This window comes from Ochotona princeps, chromosome 20 (assembly GCF_030435755.1).
Source record: "Ochotona princeps isolate mOchPri1 chromosome 20, mOchPri1.hap1, whole genome shotgun sequence".
Taxonomy (NCBI): Eukaryota; Metazoa; Chordata; class Mammalia; order Lagomorpha; family Ochotonidae; genus Ochotona; species Ochotona princeps.
The window spans coordinates 10,275,013-10,296,630 of NC_080851.1; the positions used below are offsets into that span (position 1 = coordinate 10,275,013).

General features: G+C 42.0%; 1 protein-coding gene across 1 annotated transcript in view; it reads right to left on the reverse strand.

Moving 5' to 3' along the window:
• The window catches only part of CALCR (calcitonin receptor), an 86,131-nt gene extending 69,668 nt beyond the window's left edge, over window positions 1-16,463 (reverse strand). The window contains exon 1 of the mRNA XM_004582302.4: window positions 16,405-16,463. Within this exon, the coding sequence (XP_004582359.2) occupies window positions 16,405-16,427 (23 nt within the window). The 5' untranslated portion in view covers window positions 16,428-16,463. The remainder of the gene's footprint in view (window positions 1-16,404) is intronic.
• Window positions 16,464-21,618: the final 5,155 nt, after the last annotated feature.

The window sequence follows — 21,618 nt, forward strand, 5'->3', positions numbered from 1 at the left end:
GCATCTCATGTTACACTGAAAAATGTTAAGATGTAACTTTTCACTCATTTTCATTTGTTTGATTTTTGATCTGTAACTGGAGAAGAATTCGAAGGTTTGAGTGAAATAAGGACTATAAATCTCCTTTTATCCTATCTTCTTTTTAGTGTAGATTAATTTTTTTCTGCCCTGAGTTCAAGAAAAATATGAACATAGTTGATGAACTCTGTATGCTTCTAGTAATTTATAACCTCTGCCCCTGGATGCATACACTAACTAAAGTAAGAAAAATAAGCACAGAGCACAAAAATAAAGAACATCACTCACTACTGACACAAACTATGCTATAACGCTACACTTTAGGGGACAGTGTTGTAGTGTAGTCAGTTAAAGCTCTACCTGTAGTGCCAGCATCCCAGATGGGCTCCAGTTCAAGTTCTGGCTGCTGCACTTCTGATACAGCTCCCTACTAACACATCTGGGAAAGCAGCTAAAGATGGCTAAAGGGCTTGGGCTCCTGGACCTACATGGGAAGCCCAGGAAAACTGGGCTCTCGGCTTCAGCCTGGCCTACACCAGGTCTTTGCAGTCATCTGGGGAGTGAACCAGCAGATAAAATCTCTCTCTTGTCTGTTCTCTCTCTAGAACTCTTTCAAATAAACAAAAATGCTTCCTAAAAAGCTATAACATGTTTAATCATTTTAAGGTTAAAATTCACAACATATGTGCTATAAGACAGAAATCTCAGAAGTGAACCCAAACACTCTGTAAGACATAGGCAGGCACTTGATAAGACATAGGCATAGGCAGAGACTTCTTAAGAAAGACACCAAAAGCACAGGTAATCAAAGTCAAAATAAATAAATGGGACTACATCAATCCAAGAAGCTTCTGCACAGTTAAAGGTAACAACAAAGCGAAGAGGCAATATAAAAAATAGGAGAAAATTTTTGCACACTCCACCACAAATAGGGGACTAATACCCAGGATTTAAAAGAGTTTCAGAAACTCAACAGCAAACCAAAAAACCATGTTACGAAATGGGTGAGGACCCAGCGTGGTAGCCTAGTGGCTAAAGTCCTCGCCTTGCATGTGCTAGGATCCCATATGGGTGCTGGGTTGTATCCTGGCTAATCCACTTCCCATCCAGCAGGCAAGTCTAGCACAAAGTCTTTGGATACTGCATCCATGTGGGAGACCCAGGAGCAGCTCCTGGTTTCAGATCAGCTCAGCTGCTGGGGAGTGAACCAGCAGACAAAAGATCTTTCTCTCTGTCTCTCTTTCTCTCGTAAATCTGACTTTCTAATAAAAATAAATCTTAAAAAGAAAAAAAGGACGGAGGATATGAGCAGACATTTTTAAAAGAGCTCAAATGGCTAACAGACATAAAAAATGCTTAGGCACCCTAGGTATTAGGGAAATGCAAATAAAAACCACATGGAGGTTCTAGCTAACTTCAGCGAGAACAGACTACATACAGAAATAAGCTAACAACTTCCGGCAAGGATGTGGAGAAAAACGTACCTACTCCACTTTGGTAGGAACAGAGGCTGGTTGGTCCCTATGGCAGTCAGAGTGGAAAGGGCTCAGACAACTGAGGAAGGATCTTCCAAATGACCCAGCTAACCCACTCCTGGCAAAATGTCCAAATGAAATGAAATCTGCACATGAGAATGTGACCTGCAACCCGGTATGTATAGCAACACAGCTCACAATAGCAAAGACATGGGAACAACCCAGATGCCTGTCAACACATGAACGGTACATTTTTATGGAATACTACATAGCCATAAAAAAATGAAACCCTACCATTTACAACAAAATGGTCCCAACTGAAGACTATTATGCTTAGTGAAATAAGCCAATCCATAAAGGATAAATATCACATTCTCTCTGATGTAATACAGCCTTTGTGAAAAGTCTAAAATAAGCAGATATAGCTAATCAAGCGTGCCCTGCATGTGCTGGGACCCATATGGTCTCTGGTTCTAATCCCGGCGGCCCTGCTTCCCATCCGGCTCCCTGCTAGTGGCCTGGAAAAGCAGTCACAAGGATGGTCCAAAAAAGCCTTGGGACCCTGCGCCTGCATGGGAGACCCGGAAGAGGTCACGGGCTCCTGGCTTTGGATCGAAACAGCTCTGGCTGTTGTGGCCACTTGGGGAGTAAATCAGTGGAAGGAAGATCTTTCTGTCTTTCTCTCTGTATATCTGCCTTTCCAATAAAAATAAATTAATCTTTAATAAAAATTTGTTGAAAAGATGAAATTAAGAGGTAAGGCTATTTTGGAGCAAAAAAGTTTGAAATCCACACATAGCTTTTTTCCTCAAACACATTCTCCATCAGCTTTGTGAAGGTGTCTTGTATGCATGGAACACACCCATTAATGCAAAGTGTCAGTGCAGCTCTGTTTGTAACTCAGCTGGGAGTGCTGACATAGGATTACGGTGAGTAGATTCAAGAGGGGCCACCCAGCAACCCACCTACCCACAGGGACCCTATGTGCTGACAGAACAGGGCTTTCCGCCATGCAAATGAGGCCATTCAACTTCAACAAAGAGAAATGTTATTTTCCGGTGAGATCAGGCTGGCAAAATAATTAAATATGGCAGAGTTCATCCTTTGTTGTATTTTAGTTCAACACAAAGATAGGTCAAAATGGGGGGCACACTTTGTTTTTCTCAGCAGGGAGCATTGAAGCAACTCTGCTTCTCAAAACAGTAACTATGCAATGTGGTGTCTACTACATAAGCCTACTATCTGGTTTTATTCCCCCTTTAAAGACAAATTAGTTTAGATATCTGTCCATTTGATTAATGTTGATAGGTTTTCATATCTTCGCAATTCCCAATTATTGTAATCAAGAATTTTGATTTGGGTTATGTGTGTGCATGCGCACACACACAGATATGGTAACTGTGCTCATTGCAAAAAGGTGTCAGGCAACACAGAGATGCGTTAAAGAGCAAAGCACCTCTTTGAATTGTTCAAATATGTATAATGCATCAGTATTTTTGTATGAATTTTCTGCATAATTCATGTGATCTTCCCTCCCTTCGCCCATAGGCTCTACTGCTATAGTCCTCTTGCAAAATACACCGAAGTGGCAGCAACTTCTAGCAACCTAACACTGCTAATCTTGATTCTGCGAATTTCCACTTCTATGAAGCTTGTAAGAAGTATCTGTAGGGCCTGGCACAATAGCCTAGTGGCTAAATGTTCGCCTTGCATTTGCCAGGATACCATTTGGGTGCCAGTTCGTGTCCCAGCTGCTCCACTTCCCATCCCGCTCCCTGCTTTGGGCCTGGGAAGGCATGGAGGATGGCGCAATGCCTTGGGACTCTGCACCTTCATGGGAGACCTGGAAGAAACTCCTGGATCCTGGCTTTGGATCCACTCAGCTCTGGCTGTTGCTGCCACTTAAGGAGTAAACCAGTGGATGGAAGACCTTTTCTGTCTATATATGCCTTTCCGATAAAAATAAAGTAAATCTTCAAAAAAAGGAAGTATCTATAATATTTAAAGTTTATCTTCAGTTTGTATCTGTCTACCTATTTCTGAGGAAGGAAACAAAAAACTGGAAGTGTATCGTGTAAATACATGAAAGCAGAAGCCAGGAGTTTGAAATTAAACAAGCCTCAAACAACACATAATCATGCAAAACTCATGTTGTCTCAAACTGCATATCCAAAAATAAAATATGCCGAGTATACAAATTCAAACATTTTACCTATAAAGCAAGTCCATCCTGAGATTTTTCAACCAAGTTTCATGCATAAAGCCACGTACGCAGTGTTAACACTGTGCCACCTACTGGACAGCTCGTCGGCTCCTAAGAAATGCACTCAGGAACTTGAAATATATTTCACAGCAGAGACTTCTTAGAGCATTTGGCAAGAACGAAGTTCTGGACATACACAAAGTTTGCACTAGCCTCCACTTTGACCTACCCTGGAAGGCTTTCTGCTGACACGATTCACACCTTTGGCCGCAGTGCCTTCAGATTCCCAGCCATAGCAATTTCCCTCTCTGGGTTTTTTAGTGTCAGCAGTTTTACAGTCTACTCCCACAAATATTGCAACTACTTCATTTGTATGCACCAGGGCAAAAATGACAGTGAAAGCCATGAGTATTTTGGCAAGAGGCTATGACCCTTGCTACCTATTGCTCCTTGACTTTTCAGGAAGCTAAACATGAGGAGTATGTGTGTTGAGAGGGGCATCACCCAGGTGGAGGGGTAGATGGTGGTAGCACCTCTACCATGAGCCTAAAGCACCTGTAGCCTCTGGTTGCAGGAGATAAATGGCACAAGTATAGATTTGTATCAGGATGATGTGGTATGTCATGCCAGCCCAAGCAGAGATTTCATAATATGGCAAATGTAACTGACATAAATGCTCAACTACAATGAACATAATTAAAAAAACGGTTTACCAGCAGCAAAATGAACGGCAGAAGAATAGCATGTGCCCTCTAAGCACTGCCACTGAGATCTAAGCACATTCAAGTACGAGAAAGGAGAGCAGGTGGATCTCCTCCCTACAGGTACACAAACTCAAACTCAGCTGAGAGAACCAGTGTCACGCAGAGAAAAGCTGAGGTCAAATTGTAGTATTGCCACTTAGCAGCTAAGAGATCTTTGCCTCTCAGAGATTTAATTTCTCTATAAGATCCACATACTATCTAACTTACAAGGTGGCTATTCAGTTTACAGAGGACAAAATTTCTAATTTAGGTCCTCAAAGCCAATAGGTATTCAACAAATACGAGTTTTCTGAAGTCACCAAACCTGTTGGCAGAACCCAGCTGGCCCTGACTTACTCTCATTGACCTTGCCAAGGCCACAGTTTCAGAGCTGGCATTTAAGTTATTTCAAAGTAAATTCAGCTCCATTCGTATGCATATTAATGGACATATGCAGATGGCTTCAAGTAAACCAAGGTCAATGTCTGACCTTTTTGAATTGACTGACTGACTTTCAGCCTCCTCTTTAGAAAGCCACTCCCATGGCTTGCAGTATGGGTCGATCCAGTTGGATTCAAACTTTTTTTACATTAAGCTCCAAGTCTGCAATTACTTTTCTTGGGCCTTTTTATAACCCCTTTTGGAGGTCACGACTAGAAGATCAATGTCTTTGGCAATTTGCTAACAATGATCATTTTCACACATAAACTACAGTATGTTAACTGATTGTTATATTTAAAGGGAACTCATGAATCTCAAATAAGTTAATTGAGGATGATGACTGATGGCCAGCCAGGGCACTGGAGGCGAGGGGCTGGATCTGCTCCAGACCAGGCATGTTTCCCTGGCTTCAGCCGGAGCAAGAGGAGCCACGGGAGGCAGTCACATCATTGACCTGGTGGGATTCCTGCCGACCAAAGGCACACCTGAACGACATTGCTTATCTAATTAGGACATAGACAACCCCTTGCCAGCCCATGTGTCTAGAGGAGTATGAAACTCCCCAACACGTATCTCAGTGGCCCTTTTTGCTTCCTCCTTCCCTCCGCTCCCTGCGAAGGGGGCTCAGGAGCGGATTTTCCAGTACAGCCTCTGTTACAACTATGGACAACTTGCTATCATTCCGCCAGCGGGCGGGTGGTCAGCGGTCAGCGTCTAACAATGACAAGAAATGCTCCAACAGAGCTTCCCTCTTCCCTACTCGGGGCTTCTGTCTCCAACAGGTAAAGGATTTTTTACCCAGTTGTTCATGGTGGAACACATTTTCAGTGTGGTGTGCATGGAATAGTACTTTTTCCCTATTTTTTCTACCTGCTATACGATGATATCTTTGTTTACTGGAATGTTAAGCTTATGATTAGGGGAAAATGGGGGAAGGGGATAGGGTAGAAGGGGGTGGGGTGGGAGGTATCGCTTTGCTCCTAAACCTACATCATGTAATATGTGAAACTAATTCACTTTACATAAATAAATAGCTAATTTAAAAGGAAGATCCTGTTTTCCCAGGTACCTAATGGCAATCTGAACTTAAACCATTTTCTTCTTTGGAAATGTATAGTAGTGTAGCAGAGGGGGAAGTTTTCAAGATACAACAGCATTTCATTCAAGCATGGGTTCTTTTTTTAATCTGCTGCTGCTTTTCTCATCAAATTTCACACACACTGGGGACCCACAGGCTGTTTCCTGCTATCCTGTGGAATGGGGTATACACTGCTGTGTGGCTCCACAGAAGGTCCAAGAAGGATCAGAGGTGTGGAAGACAGTAACAAATTCTGGCTCAATCAAAGCCCTTTGAGAACTGCTTGGGGTCGGGGAGAGCTGGAGACAGCCCAGAGCACCGTGTCCTCTCACAGGTGCAGGTTTGGCTCAGCCTTGTACTACTGATTTTGTCACAATGAGAGACAGACTGGTACCAGTTGTAAAGACACATACCGTGCAGCTAACTTTCAGACAGTGTTGTCAATGGGTCCTGCTCACCACCACTTGTATAACTTTCTCAATAGTTCCTGTACCTTGATCTCCCCACTGATAACCTGAGGTTAATCATAGCACGTGCTTCCAAGCGCAACTGGGATGGCTCAGGGAGCACATGTGAATATTTTTAGAGTTTTCATTCAGAGTCATCCTCTGGGTGCTCCCTCCAGCCAAGGTCAGCACAGTCACCCCTCCTCTGCAAACTCCGCCTTCCGTGTGACCATATGGAGGACAGGACATGTCAGAAGACAGATACTCAGGCAGGGAGCGCCCTGTCTGTGGCTTGAAGAACCGCTCAGATGGATATATACAAGGGAGTCAGGAACTCGAAAGAAGAGACTCTGCTTGGCCTAACCTCCAGCCATGCCCCCTCAATTCCATGCTTCCAAACAATGTGGGCACTGTTACCATGGGGCTGTGGGTGGGTTAGAGACAGACTGACTCATGATCTTCACCCTTGCTGTAAGGTGAAAACATAAGCCTGGCATACTCCCGGGGTCATCTGGAAGAACAGGAATGGGGTTAAGGCTAACAGTCCCAGATAAATTGTGAGAGATTTAAGCTGCAAAAACTCATGGAGGATAAAAATAAGCATTTTGAATGATGGCTGCCTTCAAGCACCCTTGAAAGGATATACCTGTTCCAAGCATTTGTCAAAAACAAGGGGGACAGTGATGTGATGAATGGTTTATTCATACAGGACAAATACCTACATCAAACATCACAGATTAAACACAGCACTTTTATCATAGATATACGGAAATAGGCAGAAATATCAAGTCAACACGTAACATCACATTCTGTCTTTAAAACAATGCCCTGGTAAGGGACTTGGGAACAGGAAGACAACGTGGGCTACTCCACAGAGGGAGGTTTATCACATTTACATTTTTTCCTTTGTGACTTTAATATCTATCTAAGCACCTCATGTCCACTGGGATCTTTTTCAATAACTTTGAATGGGACAAACTGACAAACAAGGCCTGGGATTCTTTCTGATCTAATTATAATATGACCTGCATGTCACCAAGTAACTTGGGGATATTTGAATTTGTTTCTCCAGAGCAACTTTTTGTCAAAGAGGGCTGGACGTGGAAGGATGAAAACAGAGTTGAGGTGGATCCTATTTGGATGAATAGCCTGATTATCGGTTTGAAAGCCAAGCCAGGTGGCACCCCATGCCAATGAGACCCTTGAGTCAGAAAGAAAGAAACAGGATGCATTTCCTTGCACTCAGAGATTCTGTTGAAGGAGAATTTGCCCATACTGCTTGAATTGGAATGCTTTTTCTATATTACAAATTTTTAATTCAAGTTGGCTTCAACAAAGTTTCCATGATATTTTAAAATTTCCTTTCTCAAAAGACACAGTATAAATCTTTTCTATACTTTTACTTTCAACTTTATTTTATTAAAGTTTGAGTTCTGGGCCCTGCATGATAGCCTAGCAGCTAAATTCTCACCTTGCATACACTGGGATCCCATCTGAGTAACGGTTCATATCCCAGCTGCTCCACTTCCCTTCCAGCTCCCTGTTTGTGGCATGGGAAAGCAGTCGAGGATGATCCCAAGTCTTGGGACCCTGCGCCCGTGTGGGAGACCTAGAAGCTGCTCCGGGCTCCTGGCTTCAGATTGGCTTAGCTCTGGCCGTTGTGGCCAGTTAGGGACTGAATCAGCGGAAGGAAGATCTGTCTCTCCTCTCTTTATACCTGCCTTTCCAATAAATAAATAAATCTTTAAAAAGTTTGAGTTCTCTCTTTTATCTAGCTTCCACCTCCAGTATAATTCCTCAGAAATCATATTTATTAACAATATGACTGTCTGCACACAGATGAGCTCAGAAGGTGTAATTTTATAAAACAGATACATTTTCCTGGCTTCCTTTTTTCCCCAGTGTCAGTCCACACAGCTCTGCCCCATTCCTCTTGGTTGCCCAGGCATCATTACACAGTATCAGTGTGCCAGCTCGCATTTAGAGACTCCCTTCCTGATTGGCAGTTAGACAGTATCTATCTTTGAAGAATAATACTGTATCACCAATGAATGTAAAGATGCATAAATGCCCACATTTCTATATGGAAGGCAGGAGGTAGACATGCTGGGCCAACACACGTGAGATGTGAAATGAGTGGCAATACTAAATCCCTGCTTCTGGATGGCCAGTCAAGTTGAAAGCTTTATCATAGTGACCTTTGCTATGTGGTTCATCTTCCAAATGAACATTACTTTATCAGGGTTTTCTTATTAAAAAAAGTTTGTCTTTTTGATTTATAGGAATATTTTGCATCAAAGTTTAATAACTTCAACTCTGAAGTCAGGGAGATCTTTGTTTAAATGTCAGTTTTAGCTCTTACCTGCTAAAGGTGATGACAAAAACAATGCATTATTTACTGTCTCCATTTTTCAGACTTTCCACACACAAAAAAACTGAGGACAGTAAGAACACACACCTTCTATTTTCTATGAAACAACTATGAAAATTGACAAAATAATTGTATATATTTATGATGTTCATTTTGGTATTCTATATATACACATTCTAACATGAAGAAGGTAAAAGAATTATTTTTTCTTGGTTCTTAAAAGTGCAAAGGTGGTCCATTTTGTGTACGTTACTTGGGACCTATTATGTGTTCAATCAATATTATTTGCTTTTCTATATAGTGTGCATGCTTTTTCTCACACTATTAGTTGATATGATTACTTTCAGAAACTATCAGTACGTAGAAAGTTTATATTTCGATAAAACCAAATCTTTTTGCAAGGCTTTTAGGCTTTGTATTATGTTTTGAATTTTAATACCTCGATTAGAACATACATATTCTGTCATCTTCCTCTAAGTATATATTTCAGAGTATGGAAAGAGGGAGCTAACAGTTTTGACTTTTCTATCATTTTTCCTGATTAAAAAGGGCAGTGACTTTAGACTCCTATTAATTCATAATGGTCTTGTCAGTGCTTTGGTATATTATATATTTCAGTCTCACGGGATGTTTTGTCCCTTAACAAAGCAACTCCTCCTAATCTGCTCGCTATGTTTATGTGGGGATGGGTGTAGGTGCGTGCCACCTGCATTAGAGAGCTTGCAGGGAAATGCGGCCTTGAGTGTTCTTTACTGCCCAACCTCACTGCCTAAAATAATGGCCAGTACAAACTGGGCACTCGATACAGATGATTAAAGTGAACAGACTGAGCCTCTTTTTACACTCTTTTTGGGTGATCTTTAAAATCTTTCCTTGCTAAAAAGGCTCTCAAATAGAGAACATAGAACAGATTATACAGAATCTGCAGCCGCCCTATATCCAGCATTGCTAGAAAGACAAGTGATTCCTGCCACCGGCATCATTCTTCTGCCAGCAGAGTCTGCTGTAATAGTGGCCATGCTGGCAGCTCCTGATCTCTTGGAATACCATGGGTTACCAATCCTTATTTATCTGTGCTACTTGAAAGCACATTACTGCTCTGCCACTTACTAGGAAGTCCTTGCTGGGACGTCCACCTTGAGTTCTGAGAATGCCATGTGAAGAAGCAGAGCTCCCTGGCGTGGTGGTGCTCCCCAAGACTCAGTGACGAGGACAGGAGGGGCAGGTTGACCCCAACAGCCCTCTGAGACAGCCACGTTCAATGATGTTAACATTGAACTGGAATTAAGAAAAACAAGCAGGGGATACAACTGTTTCTTCTTATTCATTTGGTTCTCTCTCTGATATGCATTTTCCAATACTGAAGCTTCTGGAAATGAAGGGAACATGGGCATTCAGAAGCCACGTGTCTGGGGAGTTTCCCTCAAAACCCGATCACACTGTCATTCATTCTTTGCTGGAATTCTGATGGGCCCTGGACATGCTGGGACAGCTGTGTGGCTGGAGGGCCCCACTGAAAACTTGGAAGGATGGAAGGTCTGGGGAGCAGGGCCAGCTGAGCTTGACCATCGGGATCATGTGGGAACCTACTGATTACCAAAAATGCAAATGTTTGCCTTCCCCACCTCCTGAAAAATAACCAAACTCCGGGGATGCAGCCAGCACTCCAGGTTTTGAGAAGCCCTTCGAGTGGGTCAGTGGCTCACTGATTTTATCACCACTTTAGTGAAGTAGAGAGGAATGCTAGAGATGGGAGTTTTGAAAAAACCTGGCAAGTTATAAAAGTCAATGTTTTTATCATCACCTTCAATGTCAGAAGAATAGAAGGAAGTTCAGAATTATTTGAACAAAATGCTAAGATTGGCTGCTGGGGCCAGCATAGTGGCTCAACAGGCTAATCTTGAACCTTGCAGTGGCATGCTATAGGGTACTGGTTCACATCCCAGCGGTTCCACTTCGAATCCAGGTTTCTGTTTATGGCCATGGAAAGCAATCTCATAGCCCAAATGTTTGAGAACCTGCACCCACATGGGAGACCCAAAAGGAGCACCTGTCTCCCAGCCTCAGACCAGCTCAACTAATAGCCATTTGGGGAGTGAACCAGCAGATGGAAGATCTCTTCCTTCTCTCTCTGTAAAATTTGTCTTTCAAATAAAAATAAAATGAACCTTAAAAAAAGAAGAAGAATGGCTACAAACTGCAGCTGCAATTCTTCCTACCAGTATCTGGATATGGAACTAGACTTTGCAAAGAACGGATATGCTTTGGATGCTCATGAGCCAAAAGTTTTCTAGACTCTTCCCTCCAGTCCCCAAGACAAACAATGCAGTCCCTATGGTTGCTGTCCAGCAAAAAGGGGCTGATCTCCTTTCGTGAAGAAGTACCTTTTGTGGCTTATCAAACTAAATTATTTATAAGTCTCGTCTATTATTCCCTCTGCAATATTTGCATTACCTGTAATAAATCTGCAAACCCAAAGATAAATGCACTGGCCTTCCTCACTCATCTCACTTTTAGCTGTGAGGATGGACTGCCAGCAAGACACTTAGGTACTTCAAAAGATATTTTTAATATTTCTACTCATTACTTTTAATGGAGCAAAGTTGATCTTTGCAGCAATATTTTGGCCTTCAAATATAAATATTTCAAACGTTGTTTGATTAATTGGTGCAGAAGCGAGATTCTCACGAGTAGCCCCTCCTCTTTCTCTCCTGCTTCTCACTGATGCCCCTGTCTCGTGGACAATTCTCTGAATTTCCCTTTGGGGATCTGGCCTCACCTGGTGTCTGACACACCATGTGACACTTTTTCTGCTGTAAATATTCATCCTGTATCACAGGAAGCTAGGAAATGTCCTGTTAACTTCTTTGAGATACCCAGTCACATAACAGAGTATTCATTCAGTAAATATGGAATAAACTAGAATATGTTAGGACCATTTATTCTCCAAATCTCTCATGAGCTCAGAATAGCGGGAACTCTTGGACAGTGCCACAGTAAAAGACAAAACCCTCACCCAGAAAGGAAAAGGAGCTAGCTTTCCTTACTCCTTCAGAGTCCTGAACTGTGACACACCTCTGCTTTCTCTTCAAAAAGACAACGTTTGTATTCTTTGTGATCGTGATTAAGACAGTTTTCTCCTAAAGACTCAGTGACGTGCATACTTCTTATCTTTCACTAATAATTAAAGCCCTACTTTTTTTTCTTTGACTAATAATTAAAGCCCTACTTTTTTTTCAGATCATCTGTCATGTGACACAATTGTCATTTCTACTTGTGTTTGTTTCAGTATAACTTTTCTTGGCTTGATAAGCACAACAAATTATTTTAAATTTCTCTAATTTCCCCCTGGGCAGTTGTGGTGTTGTGGGCCTGTGAGCCAGGACACCTAACACATCCACCTAAAGAACAGTCGAGGCACACAGACCCTGGCAGGCTGTCTCAGGCTCTCACCTCCAGCAGAAGTGAGAGTGAGTTAGTGAAGGCATAAGGTGCAAATGGTGGATTAAGCATAACCAAAAGAAGGATTAAGATGTGAATATAATTAGTTTCAAGCCCTAACTCTATCACCTAACTAGATGCACCACTCTAGCTTAATGTTTTCAACTATAGTTTTCTTAGCTATAAAATGGAATTTTAAGAATTACAATGGCAATTTCTGACTACTGAATTCCTGTTCCATACTCAGCATCTTTCCTGAGTTATGTAAAAATCCATGAAATAATCCTTTAAGACATAACTGTTCCCTTAAGAGAAACGAGGCTGAGAGAGGCCAAGTAACACTATCAATAGGACATCCTGTTTTATTCTATGGAATACAATGTATGTACACTAGCAGTGCCCTCCCAAAGTGTTAGGGGAAGATAAGACACTGAATGTCAAGTGCTTTGTATGTTGCCTGGACATTACTCAATCAAGATTAGAGTGTGAGGTAAGATGCTGAAAGCATCATTTTATCTCAAGTTTAACCTGTTCTCTTAAAAGCTATGAAGCAGTGCCCACAACACACGGCTTGTCCTTGGGTAAACCTGGGGTGTTTGCTCTCAGTTCCACCTTTTACTCCCTGCCAGCATGCTTTTCTCAGAAGAGCTGATTTTTAACTTCTACAAATAGACTAATGTCTCCCCCCTTGTCGCCTGTGGGCAGCAGGGGACATTTGCAGTTTTTAAATGAGGAACACTTGAACAAATAAAGGCTATTAACCGTTACCATTATGAGATTAAAAAGAAGGCCTATCTTTGTACCAGAGGAGGTAGACTATAATAACCTCAGAACAAAATGGGATCCTTTAAATTTAACACACTTAGTATCAGACAACCTTATGACATTGCTTTGGGTGTGTGTGTGTGTGTGTGTGTGTGTGTGTGTGTGTGTGAGACACAGTGAAACCCTGCCACCGATTCAGCATGGGCTGTCAGGCCATGTTTGAGTGCCGAGGATTCCAAGCCATGTGTGAGCTGGAAGAATCACAGGCTGAACAGCAAACAGGCCTGAGCCGCAGTGCGTGCTGTGCGCAGGGCAGTGGTCCGCTCCTTGAACCTGGCTGCTGAAGTTGAAATCCAACCTCAGCTTTCAGTCGCCTTTTTTTTTGTATCTCCGGGACAACAGAAATCACAAGAACACCTCTGACTATCAATGAGAATTCATTGGGATTCATCCCAGAACCCATAGGAAATACTCAATGTCAGTTCTCAAATTATCAATTTTTGCTATTGCTATTAACTATTAGTAGTTTGAGCATTTATTAGCATTGCTAATTTATTTAACTTCTTTGGTCTACAAAACATGCAAATGTATCTAAATTTAAGGGTTACTGCGAAATCTCAATATTAGAATGCATATATGTATATAGTTGGATATATATCAGGAGCTTGACTGTAACATGTTATGTACAATGGAGCATGTAAAGGTATTGTGAAAACAAATTTTACAAGAACAGCAGCAAAAATGGCTGCAGCTTAAATAGTGAAGACCAGTGACACATTCATTAGTTCTACCACGATTTGTATTTTCAGGTGCCCAGCAGCCCGGACACCTCTGGGCTCGTCCACCTGCTCCTCCACCTGCCCCGCAAGGGTCGGCACTGAACTGAGCTCTGCAGTCGGACCCTTTGTTCGCGTTGATGTCAGGTGAAGCCTGGCCAGATGAGAAGTTCTGGACAGTGATGGAGGCAAAGTGGATAAAATCAGTCCGTGTCACTCTAATCTTGCCTCCTCAGTAATGTCCTCACAGCTTTGTAATCCGTGAGGGAACTGGGTAATTGAACACATGGCAGGTAGGTTCCTAATCAGTGCTCTTTCTTCTCTCCCTCCCTCCCTCCCTCCCTCCCTCCCTCCCTTCCTTCCTTCTCTCCTTCCAAAAGTGAACTGTGGCAGCAAAGGAGGAAAAGTTTAGACTATAATATGCTACGCTAGAGATTAGGTGAAAACCTTAAAAACACTAAGTAATTAAGTTAGTATCAGAGGAGGAGATATTCCAGCTATGGTAAATACATACAAAGACAGGCGCTGAACACAAGCCACTTACAGAAGGCGGACGGGCTGCCCCTGAAGCACACACGAGCGCTTCTGGGGACAGATCCCTCCTGTTGCTCAGCCCAGAGTGGCACAGTCATCGCATGGGGAAATGAGACTAGGACGACCCATGGAAAAGAGCTGCCATGCTCTAAAATAGGCCATGGGAAGTGTATCATTTCCAAGTGCATGAATAGGAAACTTCACCATTTTTAGACTAAGTAAAAATTCAATGTATTTTTACTTGCTGTTTGGGGACTTCTTTTTTTCCTCCACATCTCTAAAACCACAAATGTCATGGGTTTCTGACTCATTTTCATGGAAGTGATCAAACTAAAGACTGAAGATTTTACTCAAAGTCACCTTTTGCATTCTTAGTAAAAGTAGCATTTGTAAATATTATTTAAAAGACATACACTTGGAAGGAGAGAGAGGAGGAGAGAGGAGAAAGGAGGGAGGGAGAGTGAGACACGGGCTGACAGAGAGAAAGCAGTGGCTGAGATGCAGGTGGGAGGCCCAGGGTAGCAGACACCTGCCTCCTGGAGCCTTCAGCATTGCCTCTTCTCAGGATGCCTGGCAGCAGCAGGCCAGAAACAGAGAGCTGACTGTAACTTGGGTATCCCGGCATGGCTGTGGGCATCCTTATGGTGTCATAACCACTAGGCTAAATGCCTGTCCCAAACTGCACTGCTACAATCATAAAACAGGTTTTTGCAATTGATTTTGATTTTTCAAAATGAGCTATCAGTTTGGTAAAGCACCACTTTCCTTTTGTGTAACCTCCAGGGCACGCCGGAATACTATAAACATGTGTATGTTGCAGGGCAGATGCAAAGATTAACATACAGAATAAATACAGAGAAATCACTGTTTCATTCCATTAATGGTCTTAGGAAAAAATGAGAGAAAACCGTGGTGCTTCTGTTCAAGGACAAAATGCATAACTTGAAGAATTTTACCTTAAAAAGACTGTCAACACCTGTCACAAGCATAGCCCCTCCTCTGCTTCACTTACATGCCGCAGCCTGACCGCTGGGCTTTGCAAGTCCGCTGTGTGTGAGCTGTGTTCTCTCAGGTCGGCTACCTACCTCTCTGTGCGTCTGCTGCCTCTTGTGTCAGAAGGATTAATTGTACTTACCTCCAAATGCTGCTGTGAGGAGGAAAACAGGTTAGCATCTACAGAAGGCACAGAACACGTGCGGCTCACAGTGAGTGCTATAATAATGATGATTATTATCACCATAATCATTATTGCTGAACTATTTCAATAAGCCTCCAAGTTTTCTCAAGAATTAAAAAAAAAACTTTTTCAAAAAAACTCTGTAATCACCCTTTTCCGGGAATCGGGTATGATCAATGACTGACATCTGGCTTAGTTTTGCCTAGCCACACCCAGCACTGTGGCTTAATTTCAGAGACTCTACCTTGTACCAGGTAGCAATAATTAAAGATGCCCATCTTCTCTCAGCTAGTTTGGCACAGTGCATGTTAAAATGCTGCCTTAAAGACAGGAGACAATCATCTTTTAACATGACTAAGTATGGTATCAAGCTTTAAATTTAGGAATAAATACCCCAACTTATTTGATCAGACTGTATATCATTATCATTGATGACACAATTACTTTGTTTCAATGATGACATTATATGCATAAAGCAACACTTGTGGAAATAGAATGAAAGAAATTAACTGGCTTGAGAGGGGATAACAAGGAACTGGAGAGGAGGTGGTGAAACAGTAATGAGGCTTTTCCCAGGAAAGTCAGCTTCCAGAATCCACGGGAATGCTATACAAGTGAACGGAAGTAGGAAACCAGGCCAAGAGGGAGAACAAAGTGTCACCTAAGACAGGCTCTGTCCCTTACACCATGTTTCCAAACCTTAGTGTGAGGAAGCATTGGACAAAGCGCCAATGTCTGCAGATACTGAGATGGGCTTGTAAGGCCAGTTCAAGGACAGTCACCTGTCTAGCTCTTCTTAAATTCACCTGTAAGTACACGGATGCACACAGCATCCTGCAAATGCTCGTGGCTCACAGCACCTTTTCAGGCTCATCCAGGAGAGGGATGGACACAGAATCAGAACGATGTGGTTTTCGTAGCAAAACCATGGCCTACCTGCTGGGAGGGAAGTGCGTCATCTCAGCCGAGGGCCTCTCCTTGGTGACAGAACTGGATTCCTGATCAACAATCAAGGAAAAATATTAGTGACAGGCAACGACAGTGCTTCACATGTCAGAAATGCCCTGACATCTGTTGACATCAATCTTCAACTTCAAAAATGTCTATAGTCATGTTTAGGTAGCTACGAAATTTTGATTTTTTTCATTGACCTTCTATTCATTCCACGTTTCCAAACCTTAGTGTGAGGAAGCATTGTCAACTTGTGCAACTTTTAAGTACACAAACTTTCTGGGAAACATTTAGTATGTACTAATGATCATTGAGAGCATGGATTTATAGCTCCTCTTTTTCTTGATACACTAGTGAGATTAAGACTTATTTTGATGAAAAAGATACATATTATATCCATGTAAAGTGCTCTTCATGTAGTAAACATAAATGTACATATGCATGTGCACACACGAGGCTCTCCAGAAACCCTGAGCAAACGCACTAGAGGGGTCCCTGGCTGTGCAAACAAGGAAACAGGATTTAAGATTTCACAAAGGGGAGGTAAAGAAAGGGGTGCAAACTAACTGAAATGACTACGCCCAAATAGTCTTCATTTCCTTGCTTCCAAGTTACTTCTCAACTCACTCCTGATCTATCTACTACCACCATCAGTTGGAGCCCAGTTGGATCACTCATTCCTTAGCCGGGTTTCATCGCTGGTACGTACACGGACATCACCTCTCCTCTTGGCTTCCATAAAGCTACCCACCCTGTGATGTTTCCTTACATGCCTGTTTGGTTGCAGGCTTCTTTTCCACTTGCCCCTTAAAAATTGGTTTTCTGCAGGGTTATATCTTGAATTTTTTTGTTAGTTTTCTGTCTTTTCCCTTTATTTCTTAGTTTTAACTTTTCCATAGGCAGTGTACTCCATCCTAATCCTGTTAGTGGAAATAGATTCACATCTCCCAAATATATTTTTTCAGTATTGGAGTCGCTCCTGCAGGATGGATTTCATAAACTACTTCTAACAGAGCATCACACAGATCAGCCAAATACAGCATCCCACTCCACTGCTCCCATCTCTGAATTCAACTCCACCTTTTCCCAAAATATTCCTGCCCAGACACTGAATGGCATGCCTTGCATTTAGAATACAATTCACTATTTCCTCATTTTCCCTCCAGTTTCTCTCATTCACCAAATCCCACACAAGCTGCCTTTAAATGCATCTTCTGATGCTTTCTTTCCTTTGCTAAGGCCAATAACCTTATATTCTTGCTTCCCTCTCCCTGCAATAAGGCTCCAGGCTTCCAGATCATTTTTATCCATCCCTCTTTCAATCTAATATTTGTCTGATTTTTCCACCAGAGTAATCTACCAGAAAGACAAATCTGATTATGATTCCTCTTTATGGAACCCCCACTATCTTCTTGATAACATGTAAACACTTCAGTGTGGCAGGCAGGTGCATCATCCACGCTGGCAAACCCCGTACTCGCCCCAAATCACCATGTTGTTTCCAACCTTTAGAGCTTTGGACAGTCTGGTGTCCTGTAGGTAAAGAATATCAGATCTTCTCTCTTCATGGGGCTTATGCTATTATGTTACAATGCTAAGCCATGGATCACTGGGGACCACCTCACTAGAAGGTCTCTCCGATGTAGGGCCAGGTGCGGCTCCTTCGCACTCCCAGAGCACCCAGCACCTTGCTCTGTTGTGGTGTGCACCACCAGGGTATATAATGGCCTGAAGGTTTGTTTGTGTCTTCCTGTTCCCATGAGGTCAGGAAGTGGAATTCCTTACATAATTCCCTGATAAGGACATGGTAGGCATTAGTAAATATTGACTGCGCTTTAAAATAAAAAGCTAGCAGGGTAGAGATGATTAAATATGATACAGGGGCATGGCTAATATGGTGTAAGATGAAGGTAAGGTAAGGTGCAAAAAGTTGCATTCCAAACCACTGGATAAATGAAGACAGGGACTGGATTAAGGCTGTGGGAAGAAAGAACAAACAAGGCTGAGAAACCAAACCACAGATGTAGAGCGTACGTGTGTCTGTCTCACACACAGTATGGAGGCCACTGGATAGAAAATCAGTTTGGCAGGGTTTGAAATGAAACCTGGATTCCAAATCTGGGGTCAGTTTTTCTGCTGTGACGCCAGCTTCAGCAGAGAAATGAAGAAGCCATTGAGGCATCTACCTGAATGGGAGAAGAAAGATAAAATGGGATATGTCCTTCAGGATCTGAGATGTCAGGTGGGAACAGAGTGGCTCCAAGTCTCTGGAAAATCCCTGAGAAATACGAACAGCAAGGGACAAACACAAAACTGCGAAAAAAGCTGACCACGTTGTATGACCCTGAATCCCGCACACACAGCCTGAAGGACTGAATTGAGAATCTTTTAAGTTTATTTTTAAAATTATTTTTTAACAGCAAGAAAAGCTTAAACTAGTGGAATGGCAGTGAAAATGTGAGAATGAGAAATGTGGCAACCACAGAAAAACTGCAAGCGGTCTTGCGTCTTGACTGTGGGGAAGACAGACTGACCTTTGCAAATTGAAATTTTGGACAAACGGGATGTTCGATATCAATTAGAAAAGAGAAAAATATTTCACTGAACCAGGTACTTTATTTAGAAAAAAAACTCCTTAGGTTTAAAGTATCCATGTTAGTTTTTAACTTTTTTCCCATAAAGAATATTAATTCATATACAAGCGTAAATAAAGAGAGACCTTCAATTGAACCAGGACAGAATGTGCAGGTCAGGTGGACCAGGTGCCCGGCAGGCTCACGGAGCTGCAGGTGCAGGGCAGGGAGCCGGGCAGCTCCGAAAAGGTCCATCTTGACAAGCCAGCCCATCTTTGGGAATTTTACCTGAATTCTTTGATCTATCCTTCATTTTGAAAAATCATTGCATCTTTAAAAGCAAAACAAAACAGCATCCCAGTCATAGGACGTGTTTTTGGAAACACAAATTAAGAAAAATGCACTTAGAAGTGGTGAGGAACTGACTCCAGTGCCATTTTTTTTTTTTTTGCCAAGTCTCCCTCAGTATTCTATCACCAGGATTCATTGTCAAAACGAAAAATTTAAAAACCTGAAATCTCTCCATATTACTTGCTTTTTTATACCCTATCAAACCAGAAACATACGTCAATATAATTTTTCCATGTTTTGATAGTTAAACTGAAAAAAAGTTATATCACTGTAGCAACATAAAATATCATCAACCACTTAGCTTTCTAGTCCTCGCTGGAAAGAGGCCCACATTAACAGTGAAAAGCACAGAGTTGACCAAAAATAATTGTGCTTTGTTCTTTGGACTTAGAGAAATGTTTAGCATATAACAGTTTTTTTTGAATAAATGACATTTGAAAAATAAAACACACAGAATTTACCTACAACCTACTATGGACCGTCACCTTCCCAAATGCTTAACAAATATTAACTCATTCAACCTTCATTCACAGAAACCTGCATTTTCAAAGGGAATTGGGCAGCCAGGGTGAAACTGCTTACCCAAATCACACAGCCAGAAAATGGTGGAGCCGGGAATCAAACCCCAGCAGAGCCATGCCAGAATCTTTGCTTTTGTACAGCTTTCAGAATAAATGTTATCTTCACATTTTAAATGTAAACATGTACATACAGATATATTTCATGAGATTAATGAACACAGAATAAGAAATCTGGGTTCAAATACAGCCTTAATTCTTTTGACTTGCAGCTTTGAGCAAATTCACCAGGGTTCTAAGTGTCTTCACATGTAAATGTCAGACTAATTGATTCTGTCTCAGGGGTTTGGTGAGTGAGTGTGTGTGTGTGTGTGTGTGTGTGTGTGTGTAGATGCTAGAACCGCTGGCACCCAACGTGCAGACGTCAGTTTGTCAAGGAGGACAATACTATTTTCTCCCTTCATCCTTATCAATAGAGGACATATCTCCATGTTGCCTATCATGTGGGTCTTAGCAAGGGACGATCCAATTCCATCTCATAGAACATTTTTAAAGCCCATTTTAAAGCAACAGTTCATTTACTAAAACATTTTCTGGATGACTAAACTTCCAACTCAAACAATAGCAACAACAAGTTTTTCCTGGAAGTTGTTATGGATTAAACAACTAACACTAATAAAAGAAGTAAGATCTATTTCTTCTAACTGCTCATCAATACACACACACACACATTTTTTTTTTAAGAGTAAAAAATTAGACCAGCAATCTCTCAAGCGGCATCTACTTCCATCAAGACCCTCCACCACTGACAGGCTCCATCAAAGCTGACTGAAGCATCTCAGCCAGGGACTGTGAACCCCGGGCATGACAATCACCCAAAGACACAGGTCAACATGCGGACTCTTGGATACCTGATGTAACTGTTTTGGGGGAAGCCAGGGTCCTGGATGCTTCAAGGATGGGGTTTCGCTCAAGGACCCTAATCGAGATCACCAATTTAGGCTAACACCGGTGACAGCCTGAGTATCACAGGTCTGTTCCTAGTGCCCTTTTGCATGGATAAAAACCAGCACTAGATAATATTTTCACTCACGGTAACACTGAAAGGGAGGCTCCCCAAGAGCAGAGCTACACGGTTCAATTGCACTAATATTTAGCTGCCCTGGCAACTGATGAAACTCCATGTCATCCTTATTCTTCCATCGTTATTTTTGATATGCAGCTCAAAAACACAGGAAAAGAGGCAACAGCAACCATTTTTCTATTGCTGAATTTTTGACCATGAGACAACTCCAAGATAACTCATGTGGCCTTATGTATCAGTTACAATGAAGATCCCCTGTTTACTGCTCTCGGTTGTTGATGTGATCAATAGCTAACCTTAGGACGTTTTATAACATGACTTACTCTTGGGGGTTTTAGTTCTTAAAATTAACTGTAGGTTAGAGGCAGTGAAACACATCCCAGCTGATGGATATTTGGAACTCTTAGAATACTATGTAGAAGATACTTAAGGCTTCTGCAAGCTTAATCATCTTAATTTTTCTTAGAGTGTTGGTGTATAAAATCAGCCATTTCAATGTTTTCAAGTCAAGTTTTTAACTGAACACATAAAGAGTTGGCAACAAGCTCTCGCAGGTTTTCCTTCATGCATCCTACAGCACTAACAGCATCACAACTTAATCTTAAGCAGTAAGCCTACCAGTGCAAGTGAATAAAACACTTGAATTCTTTCCTCATGAAAGACAAACTTGAGC